This window comes from Rhyacophila brunnea, unplaced genomic scaffold, assembly GCF_057557595.1.
Source record: "Rhyacophila brunnea isolate RB1 unplaced genomic scaffold, BYU_Rbru_1.0 scaffold_7, whole genome shotgun sequence".
NCBI lineage: Eukaryota > Metazoa > Arthropoda > Insecta > Trichoptera > Rhyacophilidae > Rhyacophila > Rhyacophila brunnea.
Window position 1 is genome coordinate 28,920,504 of NW_028233339.1, and position 20,289 is coordinate 28,940,792.

Here is a 20,289-nt window from a genome sequence, read left to right on the forward strand (position 1 = left end):
GTTGTGTTTATGATGTATTTGAATGTGATTATAAAACCCGTATTTATTCAAGCAGGTAGGTATATAAATTGAAGGACCCAATACAATCAGAACCATCTGTCTATGTAGCTACAATACATGCCTATACCGACTATTTTAAAATTGCAATCCTTGCATATTATTCAATTTTATAATATACAATAATTTATCATTGTAATATGAATGCTATGGGTGAATGGAAAATGATAGTTTGTTTTACATTTTGTTTCTTAAAGTTCTTCAAAGCGATTTTATTATGTATAAGTATATCAAATAAGTAAATTTGTCGATAAAACTTCTACAATAGAAACCTTCCCGAGCCAGATTTTGTGTACATGCACGTGAAGGAGTACCTAGTAGCATTTTTCAAATATGGCAGCTATTATAATGCATCAAAATAAAATTAATCACTTAAATAACGAATTTTAAAATTAAGGCTACGAATATGAAACTCCTTGAAATTTTCATCACTCGGAAAAGTCAAGAAGTTATTGACGTTGAATTAGAAAAGAATAAAAAGAATGAAAATATTGTTTAATATTTTGGCAACAGCGGATTTTCACCGTCGAGACATCGAAGAACGCTGGAATAAAATTGAGGCCGATATTAATCTTTCGTTGAAATTCTGGATATTACTAGAATTATAATATAATAGAAGCAGACTATATTAATACCAAAATACAAATAATATCTCGCTATATAAGTTTAATAATTTAGTAAAATTTAAATGGCAGTTGTAAATTTGGTTGGCGAGATTTGTGTATTTTAGTAAAGGCGCGAAACGCGGTCGAAATGGGCGCTTCTCATTGGTCAGTTGCTTTACCCACCCATTTGACAATCGCGCGATGTTGTCATATCGCTATGGTGGATTGTGGATTGCTAGCGATGGCAGGTAAATATTGTCATCCTTCAGTTTGTATATTATTTATATTATAGTAATAATAAAACAATATGTTTATATTTCAATAGTGTGTATTCGGCAAGATTTAATGTTTGTTATTATGTCAACGTATGTCAAGTTTATACAAAATTGACATTATTTTCTAAAACTTATACAAGGTCCGAATCCTATCAAAGTGGAATCAGTTCAGTACGAAAGATGCAGTACATGTGAACACAGTTATAAACTTATATCATTAATTGAAATGTTATCACTGGAAAAGTGTTATATTCGTATGGTGAATTCGCAAGTGACGCGCTTTGTCTTTCGAAATATTTAATTCCCGATGAGTTATCCAGTCTTTTAAAATAAATCCAAATGATTCACAACTACACGTCTCGCAAAAACGCGTAATGTTCCTATTATTTTGCAATGTGATTTTGAAAATTTGCGTATAATTTGAAGAGCAAAATCAATTGTAATTAATGAATCCCCATATTGACGTATCCGTTGGAGGCCTATAACTTAGAACATTTTAAAGGGTAACCTTACTAAAATATACATTTATAAGTATTATTTTTCTATTCTCTTATCATATTGATAGCGAACAACATAATAATAGGTAATATTCAAATGATTCTGATACAATTTGACGCTTTACGAAAGTTATTTGAGTATTTGTTTTATAGTTTCGGTAATTTATTTTTATATTTATTTCGCGTCAGAGATCTTCGAGAAGTTGTGAAGTGGTATATCCAGCGAAGTGTCGATTGATAATGTACCATAACATTGTTTTCATTTCGCGAATGATATAATTAGCGAGGTTATAATTTTTATTACATTTCTTGTTGCAATTTTAGGTCCTTTCGGAACAGAAGTTTGCCTTATCAGTAATGGCATATCAGCAAACTAAGCATGCAAAGATGTCTTCAAACAGTTCGCCTTTTCCGTTGCAAATGCATTTAGCCGGAACTCCCGCTAATTTATCGAATGCTAGAGAATTATCGTCGAGGGCCTCCGCCGACCCCGTACCGAGCGGAAGCGTCCCGGGACAGACGCCGATGGCGCGTTCCGGTCTGCCGTTGCTGTCTTCCGCTATGAACAACAATGTGACGATTCAACGTCCGCAGACTAACGTGAACATGCTACCGCCGTCAACTTCCAACGTGCAACTGACCGGATCCCTACCCGTCCACGCAATGAGCTCGAGCGGTCATCCGGGACTCCACGGCAATATAATCCAGTTGCACATGGCTAACTCTCAAAAGTCTAATAGAATGAGTCAACTGCAAAGTAACGTAGAAAAAGCGAAGGACCTTTTGGGAAGTGCCGCTCAAAACGCCGGAGTGCAATTGCAAATCCAAGATCATACCAACGGGCCACCGCTGCAGCTGAAATTTCAAGGAGCGGTCACCGGAAATTCCTCGCAGTCAGTTCACGGCTCAAACGGGGCGGCGTCGTCTGCACACGGCCAAGTCCCCGTTTCCAGTGGCAACGTTCAAGTTCGGGGAACTAACCGGTCGCTCCCTCCGGTGGTGTATATTCAGACGACTGTTGGGCTGAAGCAAGTGACCAGCTCGGACATTGTGACCAGCGCATCGGTTACTCCTCAGCAAATAATAGTACGACGGCCGGTGAGCACACTTAATTTTTTATAATGCATCATTAATTATTATTATTACTTATTTGAAGACATTCATATATTGTGTAGGCGCATTAGTGTACTGAGAAACAACATTTGATTTAATTCAGCAGTGTTTCTAGTATTGATTATTGAATTCTCTAAGGAATGGCAGTGATGGATTTTATATTCATGAAACAAGATAATACAATAAACAATAATAATGATATCAATTTTATATTATGACATTTATTTTGTATAAAAGTTACATTGCTAAAATGCATTTATTGTGTGCATTAGTTAGTAAGTTACAAGATTAAATAAATTGACCATAGATTGTGTTAATCATAGAGAAAATTTTATTGTATGTAAAAATGAGATTTATGAAGTGGATAGTCGTAAAAATAATAGAAGGCTACTTAGGTACTAGGTATATCTATTAAATTTATCAATAGGGTCAGGTCAGTATTCATAAATGACATTTTACACTTACATATTATATAATTTTAGCTGTCCCATATGTATTTTGTTGTTTCTCATGGAACATTGTGTTTATTCTGTAGGTAACAACCTGTGCTGGGGGAATTCAATTCTTATCAGCCGTGAACAAAAAATCTACAATATGCGCTAAATCTGCAACCGTCAGCAAGCAGTCGATGCTGGCGCCGGCCGTCTCTTCGCAATCGATTGTGATTCAGAAATCGAAAGCCGTCTCTCAACCTAAAGTATCTGTGAGTCTTGCGCCGACTCCCGCCAAGCACACCATCTCTGCCTACGTAGGCGGAGTTAAAAAACCTGTCAGCATCGCGAAACCATCTGAGAGTCAGTCTATTCTGATGCCTGCGTCCCATTTGTCAGGGTCCCCTGCGAATACCCAAAAGGTTTTTCTGACTCCGATGAACATGCACAAGATTCCGAATAAGTATGTGTTTCCGATGGTGTCTAAGGGGCCCGTCATTAATCTGCAAATTGCCAACGGACAGCTTCAAAACGATCCTCAAGGCAGTATAACGATCATGCGGGACACAGGCGTTCCGGCCACTGTTCCGGATGTCCCTCCTCTCCAACCCTTTAGCAAGAATGCGACCGTACCGAGCACTTCTGCCGGTCTGCCATCGACCGGCTTGACTCAAGCCAATTCCATCATGGATAACGGCTTTGCAACGTCAATTCCCGGATCGCGGGCGGAACTTATAGGCGAACAAGAATATACTCTATCTATTCCAGAAACTAATGCATCTATGAATGATGACATGTACACAGTATCTATTTCTGATGAGAATGACGATAACAATACTCCCGAGCAATATACTATATCTATTCCTGAAAAGGGACAAAGTTTACTGTGTAAAACGTCCGTCTCCAACGAAGAAGTACCGCAAGACGTTCAAAACATTGACGGGCCAAATCCTTGTCCTACAATATTGCGAAGATCAAATTCTGATAATATCGAGAAGAGATTGGGTGCTAATATACGGAGAAGGATATCCCTATGCAACGATTCGACGGAAGATCGCATAGGTAAAATGGAGATGTCGAAATCTAAATTATTAAATAAGACGGTATCTCTTCTATCGAAGAATATACAATCTGATGCCAGTGGAGATCCTAATATGCCGTCGCTATTTTGCGATGAAAAACTCGAAGTCGACTTGGAAAATAAAGGTGTCCCCATAGAAAAAGTACATCCTGAAACGGTTTTGGAAGAACTGAAGCAAAATAATGGCACGGCTGATTCAACTCCCCGTCACGTTACTATCATTAAAGACCGACGAAAGAGTCGCATATCCGGAGATCAGACAACATACCAAGGATTTGACAAAGTCAGTGAAGTAAATAACGCGTTTATTAGCCACGAAAAAGAAGCCAGTCAATTCGCAAAGGTCACCCAAATCATGAGTAAAAGTACTCCGGAATCTGCACTAGAAGAAGATTCGTTAGGGCTCAAGTGGCACAATAAGGTTGGGATTTTAAAAGGTAGCACTTTACAGTTCCACACCAATGAATTCGGGCTCATCGATATCTTGGACGCCGACCATTGCTCTGCTTCTGCTGTCTCCAAATATCACACTCCGCTGAAACAGAGAGGAGAGCGGAATGAACGCAAGACCAAGCCTATGTCTCCGGAAGACTTGTATTGCTGTGACGGTTGCGGTTGTCACGGAATGGCTGCCGAGTTTGTCACGCCAAATTTCTGCAGCCACACCTGCCAAAAAGTATACAGCAAATCGCAAATTAAGAAGGATCGAGAGACGTATGACTTGAAAAAGAGACGTAAGAAAAAAAAGCCTCTGATTTCGAAACCGAAAGGTAAAGAGTCAGGAGAAAATGTTGAGATTTCTAAAATAGAAAAATTGAAAGAACCTACAGCAGAAACAGTGCAGTTAAATATGACTGAGACGCCTAAAATCCCAGATGAAGCCGAACCGGATCCCAAATACCCGTGGATGTGCATCATAAACGGCTTCTCTTGGATGAAATACTTGGAGCACTGCAAAGCCAAGGCGGCTCCTTATAAACTCTTCAAAGAGCAAGTGTGCAATAAGAATTCATTCAGAGTCGGTATGAAAATGGAAGCTATTGATCCCGTTCATCCTGCGTTGTACGCCGTCGTGACGATATCAGAGATACAAGGGTTTCGGTTGAAGCTGCACTTCGATAGCCATCATGAGGACTTTGACTTTTGGGTCAATTGTGATTCGTGTGATATTTTTCCTCCCGGTTGGTGCGAGAAGAACGGACGGGTCCTGCGACCGCCCATGGGGTTCACGCAAGGAACATTCAACTGGCCTCTTTATTTGAAACAAGCCAGAGCGATTGCAGCGCCCAAACCACTGTTCGCCCACGTCATGCAAAGCGTAAGTCAAAATATATAATATATATAGGTAACTGTTTACTTCATTATATTATCACTATAGTGGAGCAATTTAATCTTGAACCTCCGCAGATTGTGATTTCTTCTACTGCGCACGAATTACACAGCGAATTTAATTATTATACCTGAAACCAATTACATAGTTTTCTTTCGTTCGGCGTCGCTCCAATTAAGTCATATTTTCTGTCAAAACTATCGAACATCATGCTTATGTGGTATGTTTATAGTGGTAACATTTGAATAAACAGAATTTGATGATGTTAAAATTTTTTGTATGTCATTCAAAATTAGCTGATATTATCTGATCCAGTGCTATGCTCCAGTTGAGAAAAGACAACCAAAATAGCTACCTATCGACTAAAAAAATATTTGTAGACAATAATCGGAGACATTGAAGAAAACCTTGTTCATAAACCATGCAAAATTTATGAAAGTAAAGCTGAAAAAAGGTCTCAAGGCCAATGATTAAATTAGCTGCAAGTCATTTCATATTACAGATTCATTTGTAGCAAATATACTTTCATGGTTTCAGATTTATTTGCTACTGAGATAAAAATAAACCATAACAAGTTTTTTGACAATGTATTTACTATCACACAAAATGTAAAAACAGGCTAGCTACGATCTTGTTTATAGCCGCCATTTTTCATTGTGTCAACTTACAGAATATTATTTTTTACCATTTCAACTACATTAAAACCTCTTTCAAATTAATGGATGTAATTGATATTCTGGTTTCTGTTGTATTTTGAAATATGATATAGTTATAGGTAGATAGGGTGACATTAACGGTCCACGTGCTCGTCGTAGGTCAAAATTGAGTTTTTATTGTATTTTCAAACCATGATCCTGGACACTCCTTAAACGTTGTAGATAATCTATTTATATAATTTTGAAGCCTTATTATCCTTTATAGTTATTTTAAACATTTGATGACTGCATAAAGTATTTTTGTTACATAAAATAGTATTCTTTTAAACCTCTCGCTCTAATGTTTTAGAATATAGTCATATTTCGGTACATAACTGTGTAGTGGTGTTAAGATTTTTTACGTTTATTAATTTTTAAACGCATTTATGAAACCATTAGTATAATTTATTACGAGATAATTTTTGTAAAATATTCACGATAAAAAATTATATTGATAATCTCTGTGATCCCAAATTTGACAAGAATTAGGCATTTTATTATTAAAAAAATCGGCAAGATTACAACATTTGAAGATGATTCTAAAGATATTTATTATAAGCTATGTCTTTGACCATTCAAGTGTGATAAACATCTTATGAATAATGATTGCTTTATAATAATTATTGACCTAAGAATAAGGTAGTGTTTTTTTGAAATACGCCATTTCTTTTGTCATTCCCTAGTGGTTAAGCTACAACATACGGCCGTAGCCATAAATTGACAAACTATAATTGAAGTAGGGAGTAAAATGATATTGACGCGCGTGTTTGAACATGTACCGTTTAAAAAAAAATAAAAAAAAATTCGGTTAGGTACATGTTCAAACACGCGCGTTAACATAATTTTACTCCCTACTTTAATTATAGTTTGTCAATTTATGGCTACGGCCGTATGTTGTAGCTTAACCACTAGAGAATGACAAAAGAAATGGCGTATTTCAAAAAAACACTACCTTATTCTTAGGTCAATAATTATTATAAAGCAATCATTATTCATAAGATGTTTATGACACTTGAATGGTCAAAGACATAGCTTATAATAAATATCTTTAGAATCATCTTCAAATGTGTTAATCTTGCCGATTTTTTTAATAATAAAATGCCTAATTCTTGTCAAATTTGGGATCACAGAGATTATCAATATAATTTTTTATCGTGAATATTTCACAAAAATTATCTCGTAATAAATTATACTAATGGTTTCATAAATGCGTTTAAAAATTAATAAATGTAAAAAATCTTAACACCACTGCACAGTTATGTACCGAAATATGACTTCTAAAACATTAGAGCGAGAGGTTTAAAAGAATACTATTTTATGTAACAAAAATACTTTATGCAGTCATCAAATGTTTAAAATAACTATAAAGGATAATACGGCTTCAAAATTATATAAATAGATTATCTACAACGTTTAAGGAGTGTCCAGGATCATGATTTGAAAATACAATAAAAACTCAATTTTGACCATCGACGAGCAGTCCCCCCTTAATGTAAACATTGATAAAAATAAATTGATGTGCAAGCCTTGAAGGAACAAAATCCACATTAATTCAGATAACTAATTGCCTGTAGTTTTATAAACATTTTATCATACATCAGCAACAAAATAGTGCACACTAAACATTGTTAGTCATAGTTATTTGTTTTCATTGAACTAAGAATACAATTTGCAGATGGTGCTGATTAGTTTTTAAAATTAAATTAAACCCTGATTAAACCATACCATAATAGTTTAGGTATGCTATGGGCGATCCGTAATAGAATAAAATACAATAAGAATACAATAGTGTATGACTTTTCAGTCATATTTATTTGTTTTTGTTGAATTAAGAATACATATTACAGCTGATGGTGTTGGTTACTTTTTCAAAATTCATTAAATTCATAATCGATCAAAAATATCCATTTTTCTATAAAATATCTCAATTGATGTATAGTTTAATGGCATAATTTTAGATTTTATATAGATAAACGAATATTTTTTTTACCATTATATACTGTGGCTTGGATTAGGCAGGGTTTAATTGAATTTTTAAAACTAATAAACACTATTTACACATTGCAGTCTTAAATCAATAAAAACAAATACATATTACTGACAGAGTTTAATGTGCACTGTTTATGTTGAATCTTAACAGCCTACCTCTTGGTATTATTCACTTACTAAATGTATTAAATTTTTATCCCAAATGAATCACTTCATAAGTATCCTTTGTTTATGTATTAATTCTTTTTCAGGTCAACTGTCCGAATGGCTTCCGGATCGGTATGAAGTTGGAAGCAGAGGACAGGAAAAACTCTCTCACCTGCGTGGCAACCGTGGCGGACATCATGGGCAGTCGTGTGCTGATACATTTTGATAGTTGGGATGATATTTATGATTATTGGGTCGATCCTACATCGCCTTACATTCACCCCGTCGGATGGTGTGACCAAAATGGATACAGCCTCACACCTCCTAATTGTAAGCAGTGATTTTTACCTTGAATATTGATCTGTAATATCCTAAATTCTTTTGTTTTTTTTTTAATCATTCATTTTGCAACTATTCGATTCACAGGTTCTCAAACTTAATTCGACCACCCCCCACTTCGAGATTTAAAAAAAATCTAGTGCCCCCCATGTTTTTTAACTTACCTTTTTACATTACCATCTGTTGCGTATCTTAAAAACAGTTATTGCAAATATAATTTTTAAACATGCATTATTATATGGATATATAGGAGGGCAAGTGGTGTCGTGTCTAGATTCCGTCGGATTTTTATAGATAGACTTTATCTGCCGTCGCCCCTCTAGATTTCCTTAACGCCCCCTAATTTTTCAAAGCCTTCTACTGCCCCCCTGAAAGCCTCCAGCGCCCACAGGGGGGCGTTATCGCCCACTTTGAGAAAGACTGATTTAGAGTACAGAAAATCACAGAGGTTTTGCTAGGGGTCAGATAAATGGTTTGTCTACGTCTGTTGGAAGACAGGTTGTGTGATCGGAGTAATATATGGAAATACAAGCGATGACATCTTATTAGTTGTGTTGAAGTCATTTTGTATCATTATGTAGCTGTAATGCCTAACGGTGATGGTCTTGCTGATGTAGTTATTGTCTGGCTTATAATGTCGTTGTCGGTGTAATATCTACAATAGTGGTGGCACCTTTTCACATTCCTTAGCTGCAATGCACACTGAAATTCGACTCAACATCAATAGTGTCATAAATCAAAATGCCAGCAATATTGCAAATCTTTTCCGTGCACGCGCACACAGCTACGACAGTGACATGATGCATTCTCCTGTCAAAATGAATAAATTTCATTATACATCCGACAAACAAACAGTGATTTTGTTTTAGCGTTCAAGAAAATGAAATAGGTAAAAATATTAGGTACATTGATTATCAATTGAAAATATAAAAATGCAGTGTTCCAATTGCTGGAAGGATATTTCTTAACCTGACATATCATTTTATTATGATAGCTGCCATTAATAAATTGTCATTTTCTTTCTCTCGTGATCTGACACTGATGGAACCAACCCGGTCGTGTGTACTAGCTTTGAAAAGGAACTGACGTACGCATTGTAAAATAGTGTGGACTTTATTTATGGCATCGGTGACTTTTTGAACTGTACACAAGCGACATTTATGCTGTATGCTTCCAAATTTGTTACATGCGACAGCAGATGTATGTTTCAACCAAAAATGTTGCATTGACACTATGTACAAATTCATGTCTTTTGTAAATGCCAACATAATTATATCGACAAATTCGACATGTTTCAGTTGTTGAAACGAATTTGAATATGTGACATGGCTTAGAGCAGCGGTGCCCAACCCGTTTTAATGTGGCTCGCGTATTCAGATTATATAAGCGCGCAGTGTATGTCAAAAATCAGCAAAATTGCTACTCACTGTAGTCCTCGTCGGCAATCGCCACTGGCGAAAAGGCGAGAGTAATAGTATATTCGTCTATGGGTGAGACGAAGCGTGTTCTGACACAAGTATCAGTTTGACAATTATATTTATCATATAGTTACCCTTATAATTATGTTTGAATGAGCCAGAGAAAAAGAAAAAACGGACATACACTTTTCAAGAAGATTAGGAAGAGAAATATGTTTTTATTTATTTTAAGAACAAATGTATTTGTTTGATTTGCGGTTCAACAGTTGCTATTGGAAAAAAGTGCAACATAGAACGAAATTTTACAACGGTTCATCCTAACAGCAGTTTAAGAAAATCCAAAGTGAAAGAATTGAAAGCCACTTTAGTTGCCCAACAATCTATATTTACTAAAGCGTCAATTACATTGAGCTTCTTTACGTGCTGTTTGTTGGCGAATTTATAATCTGCCTGTAAAGTCGCCCAGTGTAATCATCGAAATGTTAGCTTGTTCGATGATTACACTGGGCGACTTTACAGGCAGATTATAAATTTGCCAACAAACAGCTCGTAAAGAAGCTCAATGTAATTGACGCATAAGTCCGTAACTATGTCAAGAGCTGCTACAATTGCTTCATTTAAGATTGCACATATACCTATTGTGTAGATTTAAAAAAAAATAGGTAATCCTATGTATTACTATTATTCTCTCCTTGCCTTCAATGGGCAGTCTCGATCACAATGATCCATTCATATATTTTGGTGTGATTGGTTTAATTATGTTGGTAACTTTGTTATTAATTTTTGTAATCTTGAGTCTACTGCCTACTCAAAAAGGTCAATGTGGCTACAGACTCTTGACCTATATAACTAAATAAATAATCGTGTTGGGTATTTCATGGGTATGACTCTTCGAAATAGTCCTTTCAATACCTATGCTCCAATTGAATTCATCTGGAAATACCTAAAGATTGTGGGGTGTATTTTTTTAATGGTTTATTCTTCACATAATATAAGTAATTTGATATAGGATAATTTTATTTTGGCAGGATTAAATGAGTACAATAAAATTGACATATAATTAAAATATAACCACGGTTAAAATTATTAAACATGGATACATACATGCTTTGCCTACTGATTCTCTGAATGCTGATTGAATGCTGTTGTCCAAATTCGAAAGAAATTTTATTTGTCAAAGTAACCGAATCCAAATTATTCAAACAATTACACTTTTCTGAAAATTAAAATTTATGAACTCATAATTATAGTAATGTTGGCGCATAACTATTTGCTACACATAATCATTAGAAGTAATGGTCAATACGGGTTTATGATAGCTGAAATAAGTTATGTAATTTTTAGAATGAATTTTGTCGATGTGGCGAGCGTAGATCAAATCGATGCACGACCCACCACGAGTAGTTGAGATAGCTGGATTCGTTATCAGCAGAAGTCCGAACGTTTCCTCCATGAAAGTGATGAAATGTTAGTTTTCTTTTTTCACTTTTTTACTGCACTGATACGCCTCTTCGACTGATTACATCGCATTAAATTAGATCAAATGATATTCACTTGTATTAATATATATTATAGTAATAAATAAATAAGTAATATATTTAATAAAAAAAGACAACCAAAATAAACGACTTGTCTCTGCTAAAGTATTAAAGAAAAATTATAGAACAGCTTGAAATTTGTTAATACTTAATACTACAAAAACAACTAACTAACTAACAACAACTACAAAATAAATTGCGGGGCGCGCGGCTCGCGGCCGATTGGAGTCTCTAGCGGCCGCGCTACAATTGTGACCGTTACGCCTGTGTGATTTTTCGTAACGAATCCGCCCGGGAGGTCAAAGCAAAAGTATGTATCCATGCAAAAAAAAGTTATGAACATGTAACTGCTTTGTTTTAAAAGTGATAAGCATTTTATTCCTAATATTGGATTATATTCCATAGACAAAGTGTATAAAATGTTATTGTTTTTGTAGCAACCAAGCATAAATAATTTAAATGTTTCGGTCTCTATCTTGTCCTCCTACAAACAGTAAAAATACAAGTACTTAAATATTAATATTTTTCATGTTCTAAAATTATTATAATCATTATTATATATTAAAATTATAACTTGAAGTGTCTTGGCTGCCGTCTTGGCGCTGCGATATATTATGAAAGGATTGCCAGTATTAGGAGACTTTTTCCCATAGTTTGTTTCAGTTTGTGAATATCGAATACAATACCAGACGACAACATTTTTCCAATCTGTTAGGATATTTTTAGTTATATGGTGATACTGAAATATCAAAGAATATCTACCTGTCATTGCATCGACTTTATTTATAGGCCCAGTGAGCTCATTTTGTTTTTTTTCTTCTTCGCAGTAGGTTATAACACAACTTATAATTCTCTTGCTACCACTTTTCAACACTTGCATTATGAACATGTTTAAACACTTGCATTATGAACATGTTTAAACACTTTACACGAACTTGCAGCACCCACAAAATAATGAAAGTCAAATAATTGCGAGGGGAACAAAGCGTAAAGGGCAAAGAAGGATTGTAGTTCTCGAAACGGCCAAGCTTCACAATATATTTGCCGCAGTCTTGAATTTACATTTCTATAGTCAGCATTGAAGTCTCGTTACTTTACTGGGTCACCGGTCCACTTGTATTCGTTCAGTCCTTAGCCGTTAAATTATTATATATTTTTATTCATAATACAATATGTAACATAAATATATTTATTTCAGTCTTCAAAGACCCTGAACATTTTACATGGGAGCAGTATCTTGGTGAAACGAATTCTTCCACTGTCCCAGCTCGTGCTTTCAAACCCCGTCCGCCTCATAATTTCAAAATTGGCATGAAACTTGAAGTCGTGGACAAAAGGGTAAATAACAATTTTATCAATACAATAAATTGTTAATTATGGCTATATAATGTTTAGTAAGGATATTATGAGAGAACATAATATATAGCTGAAAAGATGACATCTCAATTAGAAGATATTTTCAAATGGCTAAATCCGATGTGGATTTTGGATTTCCTGTATTTTTTGATTAGGACTAGACTTGGCATTACCAAAAAAGAAATTAGTCAAGAATGCACAACAGTTGAATGTTAAAAGCATTTTCTGCAAAACTTGTAAACTAAAGACAGAAACAAATTTAATAATGTGAATTCTATAATATTGTAGTAAATTTATTAACATTGATAAACAGAGTCTATTACATTTTTCATGGCATATAGCATTATGGAGATGAACTATTGTGCACAACCTGTCAAAGTTTTACTCTGTAATTTTAATTTTACTAGAATGGTTTTTTATCAATATGTAATATTTGCAGGTTCCTTTCCTGATCCGTGTGGCGACAGTAAGTGATACCCGGTTTCACCAGATCCGGGTTTCGTTTGACGGGTGGCCCGACGAATTATCATACTGGGTGGACGACGACAGTCCGGACATCCATGCCTACGGCTGGTGCCTCAAGACTGGGCACCCCCTTGAGCCCCCTCTCAGTAAGAGTATATCTATTAAATCACTTTGATCTTCTAATACTAACTAACTAACCTAACCTAATGATGACACCCCGGTTCTGGTGTGGCGCAGGGACGCTATAATTCTGAACCGGCCCTGTTCTAAACCAGGTAGAGAACCCCTGCTCTCGGCTAGCTCAGGCGAGAAGTGGAGGGGGAGGTCAAAGTAAGAGTTCTGATTGATAACTGGTAGCACTCTACGGTAGTACACCACTGTATTAGTTTATAAAAGCCACCCAGTATTAGAATGACGTCAGCTATTGTAAAATAGTACTACAAAAATGCCGACTGAAGGCCAGCATTTCGTGGCCGTGTCACTATCCTAACCTAACCGAATGTGAAGTACTCTTTATATTGGTCTCAATAGGAACATGTCTTGTAAATAAAGAATATTATATTCTAGTTCAGTGAGTCTATTCTATACACAAGGCGGCTATCAATGGTAGTTTATAATATTTATGTATTGAGGTGGTTAATTGTTACAGTAAGTTAACAGTCTAAACTGAATCGAATCTGAATAAATGCAGTCGTATGGTTTCAATTAAGTTTCTTTTTAATTATATTTACTTCCTAAATGTACACCTTTTCAATTTAGTTGATTCAACAGAATTGAAGGAATAAAATTGAAAGGTGAGTGTTTCTGACACTCATTCACTTTAAAAATGACATCAACTTAAATTGTGTGGTACAGTCTTAAAATAATTGTCCAACATCCAATATGTGTGTATAGACACGTCAATTTGGATGAATTGTCACAGATTGGACAACAGAATTCAACGAAAGTCTTCTTTCAGTTTTACCAAGTTGACAGTAAAAATCCACAATACAATTTGTTTGAATTAACCAAATTGAACTATGTATGTATTTCCATCTTAGGCCGGCTGAGATTTTCGTATTTTCATGAGAGTGAATAAATAATTTTTGTTTTACAGATTGATTAATCCAGGGATATAAATTTTCATTACAGTTACTGACAACAGTTACTGCAATTGAAGTTTCCTGTATCATGGGCAGAATTGGTATAATCATGTTGTATATTAAATCGTATTTGTCTTGCAGATGAAGATGACGCTAAGATAAAAGGCGAATGCGGCACGGGCGGGTGTCATGGTTTAGGAAACTTGTTGGGCGCTAAGCAACCCACGCATAGCTCACCCGGCGAGTGTCCTTATAAGTTGCCAGTAGTCAGCCCGACTCTTCGCGACAGGCTGGCTGGCATCCGCCCACCTCCCCTGCATTCTGAACCGAGACCCAAAGAACCTCGCAAGTGCGTATTTTTATTTTACTTCTTTTAGGTCTATAGTTCTATGTATTTACACATATTTTTGAAAATAAGCCCTTTTACACCGCAATACAGCAATTTCGTCAGTAGAGTGAATTCATCTGACATGTAATGAAAGATCATTATACAGAATAAATGTGTGATCTTGCTACAAATGAATTTGCAATGTGAGATAACTTCATTAGGCATAGTAACTATTTTTTCAGTCTTTATTGAAGAAATTTTTTCTTAATGTCTTTGTATAATGTTAATTTTTTCAATATATTTTTAGGTTGGTTGCACCACAAAGGGGAAGACCACCCAAGTCAGATTCTCAAAGCCGAAGCACAAATAATGGTGATGAAATCAAAGAAAAGTAAGTACATGATATGGTTCTCACTGCAGTTTATTGCAATGTTGTAAAATTACAATATTAAATTAATTGTATAGAGATTTTTTTATAGTTTTTAGGTATTTACAATTGTCTTTTTGTATCACTACAGGCTTCAAGCAACCCGAGGGCGACCTCCTAAGTGTAAGAAGAAACTGGATGAAATTAAAACAGAAGTCTTGGTGAGTAACATTACACTCATTTTACATATTCTGTAGAATGCAAAATGCTGGCACTCCCATTTGTACTGTTTTCTTTCCATTAAGTACTTTTGTGGAAAAACTGACTATTTTTTACATTGCACCGTAGTCTGGGGTGGATCTTGGTCGCCTCAATCAGCCTCCTGCACTCTCTCTGTAGGTCACCAAAATTGTGGTCTTCCCACATTCCGTGAGGTGCGTTGTCGGTGTTTGTTCATCCGTACGTGTCACATGGCTGGCCCATCGCAGGCAGTGGGGCTTCGATAAATCTTTACAACGTCAGGCTCATCAAAGAATTTGTAGAGTTTGTAATTGTAGTGACTTCACCAGAGGCCATCTTCGCAGATAGGGACAAAGATCTTTCACAAGATTTCCTTTCACTTGCTCAAACACCTGTAGCTTCTGACTATCACTGATAGTAATCCATCATGTCTCTGAAAAGCAGCACAATACTGGTCTCAACAATATTTTGTATAGGCGGACTTGGTATTTGGACACTGGCTTCCACTAATAACTACATGCCAACTTGACACAATATTAAGTTTGTTTCCGCCTCTAATTACAAACTGATCTGTGAGTATTTTTATGAGCATGCACAAATTTAAGACAATAGGAGCATGTGTTTATTAAAATGAACATTTTATTGCAGGGTTCGGAAGATGATTCCAATAGCAACCAATCAAAGAGGAAGAGACACGTGTCGCCTATAAGCCAAGAAAAGATGGAGCGGTCAGTGTACGAACCGGGCTACTCGCCTAATCCCACTTGGACGGCACCTCCGGCTTGGTCGACGCACCGCTGCCCCATAGAAGAAATTCTCGAACGGCACACTCTGCGGGTGGACCCTCGCAATTGGAGCCAGTCTGATGTCCAAGACTTTGTGGAGAGAGTCTGTAAAAGCAGAGACCTCTCTTGGCTGTTCTCCAAACACCACATCGACGGTGAATCCTTCCTCATGTTGACCCAGGAGGACTTGGTTGGGGTTTTAGGAATGAGATTGGGCCCCGCCATAAAGGTATACAATTCGATAGTTCAGCTGAGACAGAGAATATTAACGTGACTAATGTTTATTGACTTTTGTGTATAATGTAAATTTTATGATTGATATTAATATATTGTAAATTAATAAGGAAGCGAAAATTAAAACAGTTTGGGAGGGGGGGGGGGTAATGAACATTATAAAAGATATATTTTTTTTCTAAGAATGTGATAGTGTGTTCTGTTTATGAATTTATGAGAATCTGTAGATACCATTCATCAATGTCATAATGATTTATATGTAGCTTCTTTTTTGCAGATTTTATTATAGTTTTAGGTAAAATTAATTCATAATATTTGATTAAAAGAATCAAAAATTGTGCGTTAGAATGATAGAAATAATGGTTTCGTTTTTACTGAATGAAATTTTTAGAACGTAGGTCTGCCAAGTACAATTTAATAAAAATTTATTTTATTTAATATTTTATTTGTGAGTTTATTGAAAATTATCTGGTTGAATAAAAATATTAAAACTAAATCCTACTTGAGATTTTACCCCTTTACCTTACCTCAGACAATAAATTGTATTTTGGAGATTATTTCATTAAATCTGCATCTGTAATATCGTTTTGCGGTTATGTATTATAATAACTGCTGCACTGGATCTCAGTTGGGTCGGGTCACACATGCTAAGTCGGCATGACTGACACGTCGGCAGTATGTGGTTTGAAGCGTCAATTCAACTTGTTTGTTGGGAAAAAATATCTGTTGGCGCTTGCATGACACCGGGCACAGTATTGTTGTCACCAAAAGGGCACAAAATACAATTTATTATTTATAGCATGCGGGTCACTATTAGTTCAAGTGGCCGGCCTGTCAGATTGCATGAAAATGGTCTGCACGACGCTTGTAACACTGAGAAATATCTTTCCACGATTTATTGAAATGCTTGTTTCATTTTTAATTGATGATTGTACCCAATATTTCCACCTATTATGTATGTATACTGTCCAGCGTCGATACAAAATCACCGTTTCTTCGCCCGATATACAATGAAATTTATCCGGCTTGAATATTTTGACATCTTGAATTAAATAGCAGCTGTGTGCATGGGAGTGAATGCAACGTTAATGGCGTGTTTCAGTTCAGATTAATGTGGTGTGAAATGTATGCGTGGCACTTAAATCTTAGCGGTAACCTACATACCTGAATTCAGTTTCTAACTGATCTAATAAATCTTTGAAACTATTAATACGATGTTAAGTAATATTAAAACTGAAAGATTATGTTCTAAAATCTGAAATTTATAATGTATTTTAATTTTTATTCCGTCAGAAAAGTTGTTAAAATAATATATTGTCAAAACTGTGCATGGGGTCTGTATTTTTTTTTATTGACTACTTACTACAACTTGATAAAAATCATTTAAAATAAAAAAAATGTTTATTTGAATTTTCGAAACAATATTCATGTAACTATGTATGTTTAAATGACTAAGCATTCCATTTGTTCATAATGCGTCTATTTTCATATTGAGTCAAATTTATTAACATGATCTTTAAACAATTTTCTTTATATTTGAAATTTTTCCTATATTATTTGAAAACTTAAGACGATACTTCAGTAAAACGGCATATAATTTTCAACTACAGGCATGATGAAATTTTGGACTCGCTGGCAGTCGGAGAGCGAATGTCGAGGTGTGAATAGGTCAATTTGTTTCGTGATGGCGACGGGGGTATTAACTCTTAAATCATGTAAAGATGACTAAAACGTTACCCATTTACTTGAAAATGTCAATGAATATATTAGTATTGTTACTAATAGAACAATAAACAGAACATTAAAGGGACGCATGTTGGATTTATATGACAAATTATATTTCGTTCGGCATGCGTCATTTGCACCCGCGACCCACAAACCGCGCATCTCCTAGCCACGATCTTTTTAGACCATGCCTCAACTGAGGTATAGCCTTAACACAACTCCAGAATATCTACATAGAATTAATTAGTTAAATAAAGTGAAAGTTTTGCTGTATTTTAAAAATACGTAAGAGTAATGTAATTTTTGCTTTGGGATTGTTGTATTGCTGAAATGCTTGACAAGTAAGAAGTATGTACATTAAAAAAATCATTGCGCTATTGGATATATGACTATAATATATCTATGGGGTTATCATCACATTGTTTAAAATGTATGTATTTTTATTTTACTGTGTCTGAGTTGTTTTAATTCGATTCGAAGCATTATTCTATTAACGATTGTGATTTTTGTATGTGAAAAAGTATATTGGTTAAGTTGTATAAAAGTCAGTTCGAGTAGTCGTCTACACACTACCGAGACAGCCTGATTATTATTATAATAATAGATGTGATCTCTCTTACATATAATTGAATTATTAAATTTAGGTCATTGTTAGTCATTTATTAACGGATTAAATTTATTAAGAAAATTGTCATTATATTTACCATAATAAATACCATAACTATTATTATTGTATGACATTACGTTTGGTTTTTTCTTTTCGATGTTGTTATCAAATATTTATATGCATGGACTCAATTTGAAGTGGTGCTCACACATTGGGTACCCAATTTAGATAAAGTTTTTTTGGTAAGTTGTATAGTAAAAAAATAAGTTTCGTACATTTTGACAATGTATAAATTGACCGCTTATTGTTATTTAAAGCTAATACTATTAAAAAAACATCACTTTATGTTATAGTAATTTATGTACCAGGTACGTACCAAATAAATAATTTTCACAATATTAAAAATGTTTATTTTTTCTCTAAAACTCTATGTACCCATAGTGAAGAGTGGGAGAAATCAGCGGTCAGCTGGTTGAAGTTAACCGTGTCCTCTAAGTATGATTGTAATTATAAATTATTGGCTTTACAAGCCCCTTATAAATCATACTCTTTTAGACATATTTTTACCATTCAAAAATTGTTACTCTCAAGTACATGTACAGGAATAGTCAAACCTGTTTACGGATTTAAACAAAAGGTTCTTATACTGAAAATGTTTTAGAACAGAGGTCGGCATCGTGCCCAGAATTCACACCTATTTATGAATTGAGAGGTGAAAGAGAAGAAAATATTAATTAAGAAAAAATTAGAAAATAAAATGTCCTATATGGTATGTCACAATTATTCACGTCGGTCCTTTTCTAATACATGTTACAGTATCGCATAAGTCAATAAAGGAATAAGACAGATACGTATTGATGAAGAAATTTGCAAAGTCAAATGTCAAATGTCAACACATGACGCATAACAGATAAGACGGGGTAAGAACAAAAGGTAATCAAACCACAAAATGTATTTGTGTCTATTAATATAATATATGAAACTCCAAAATTCTTAAAGTAAAAAATTTTAATCGTCTGACCAAAAATTTATGTCAACAGCACCGGACCCAAGAGTATAGGTGTGGAAAACGTAACTTTTTCTGTCAAAAAAGCGAAATTATCTTAATTAAAACATATTCGCAAGTATTTGATATTCAATATACGTACTTGCTGTAGGTACCATAAAACTTATGTAGTTGCACTAAAAGCCGGCTGACACGAACATGTTCAACTCGAAATTTGACGTAAATGAAAAATATTTGTCAAAATAATTGCTTATAATTAAGATTTAATACATAATTTTATTAAAATTGTAATTGTAATCCAACATTTGGCAGAGAGGTGCGGAAGAAGTTTCCCAAGCTGGTCCAACTGGTAAGAAATAACTTCACTTCGATTCGATTATCCATTCATCATACAATCAACTCAAAATATATTTTCAAGTGAATTAAATATGTATAGCGAAAAATTAAACAGTATATTATTATATTAGTATATTATATTAAAATTTATTACGATTTTATAATAATCGCTGTGCTTGATTGCACTTTGGTATATAGAGATTGTACACAATCTATTTTTGAATCAAAATCTTTGTCCACCTT

General features: G+C 34.8%; 1 protein-coding gene across 2 annotated transcripts; it reads left to right on the forward strand.

The window, feature by feature from the left end:
* Positions 1–879: 879 nt before the first annotated feature.
* l(3)mbt (lethal (3) malignant brain tumor) lies at positions 880–19,109 on the forward strand. Of its 2 annotated transcripts, none has more exons than XM_085957579.1 (10): positions 880–910; positions 1,759–2,532; positions 3,083–5,377; positions 8,325–8,550; positions 12,714–12,853; positions 13,311–13,482; positions 14,560–14,767; positions 15,054–15,137; positions 15,265–15,334; positions 16,002–19,109. In XM_085957579.1, exons 2-10 carry the CDS (start codon positions 1,792–1,794, stop codon positions 16,410–16,412), a joined length of 4,347 nt encoding a protein of 1,448 aa, XP_085813705.1. In that variant the 5' UTR covers positions 880–910; positions 1,759–1,791; the 3' UTR covers positions 16,413–19,109. The 2 variants fall into 2 exon arrangements, with proteins under 2 accessions (XP_085813705.1, XP_085813706.1); XM_085957580.1 differs by lacking the exon at positions 880–910 and adding an exon at positions 991–1,440.
* The last annotated feature ends 1,180 nt before the right edge of the window (positions 19,110–20,289 follow it).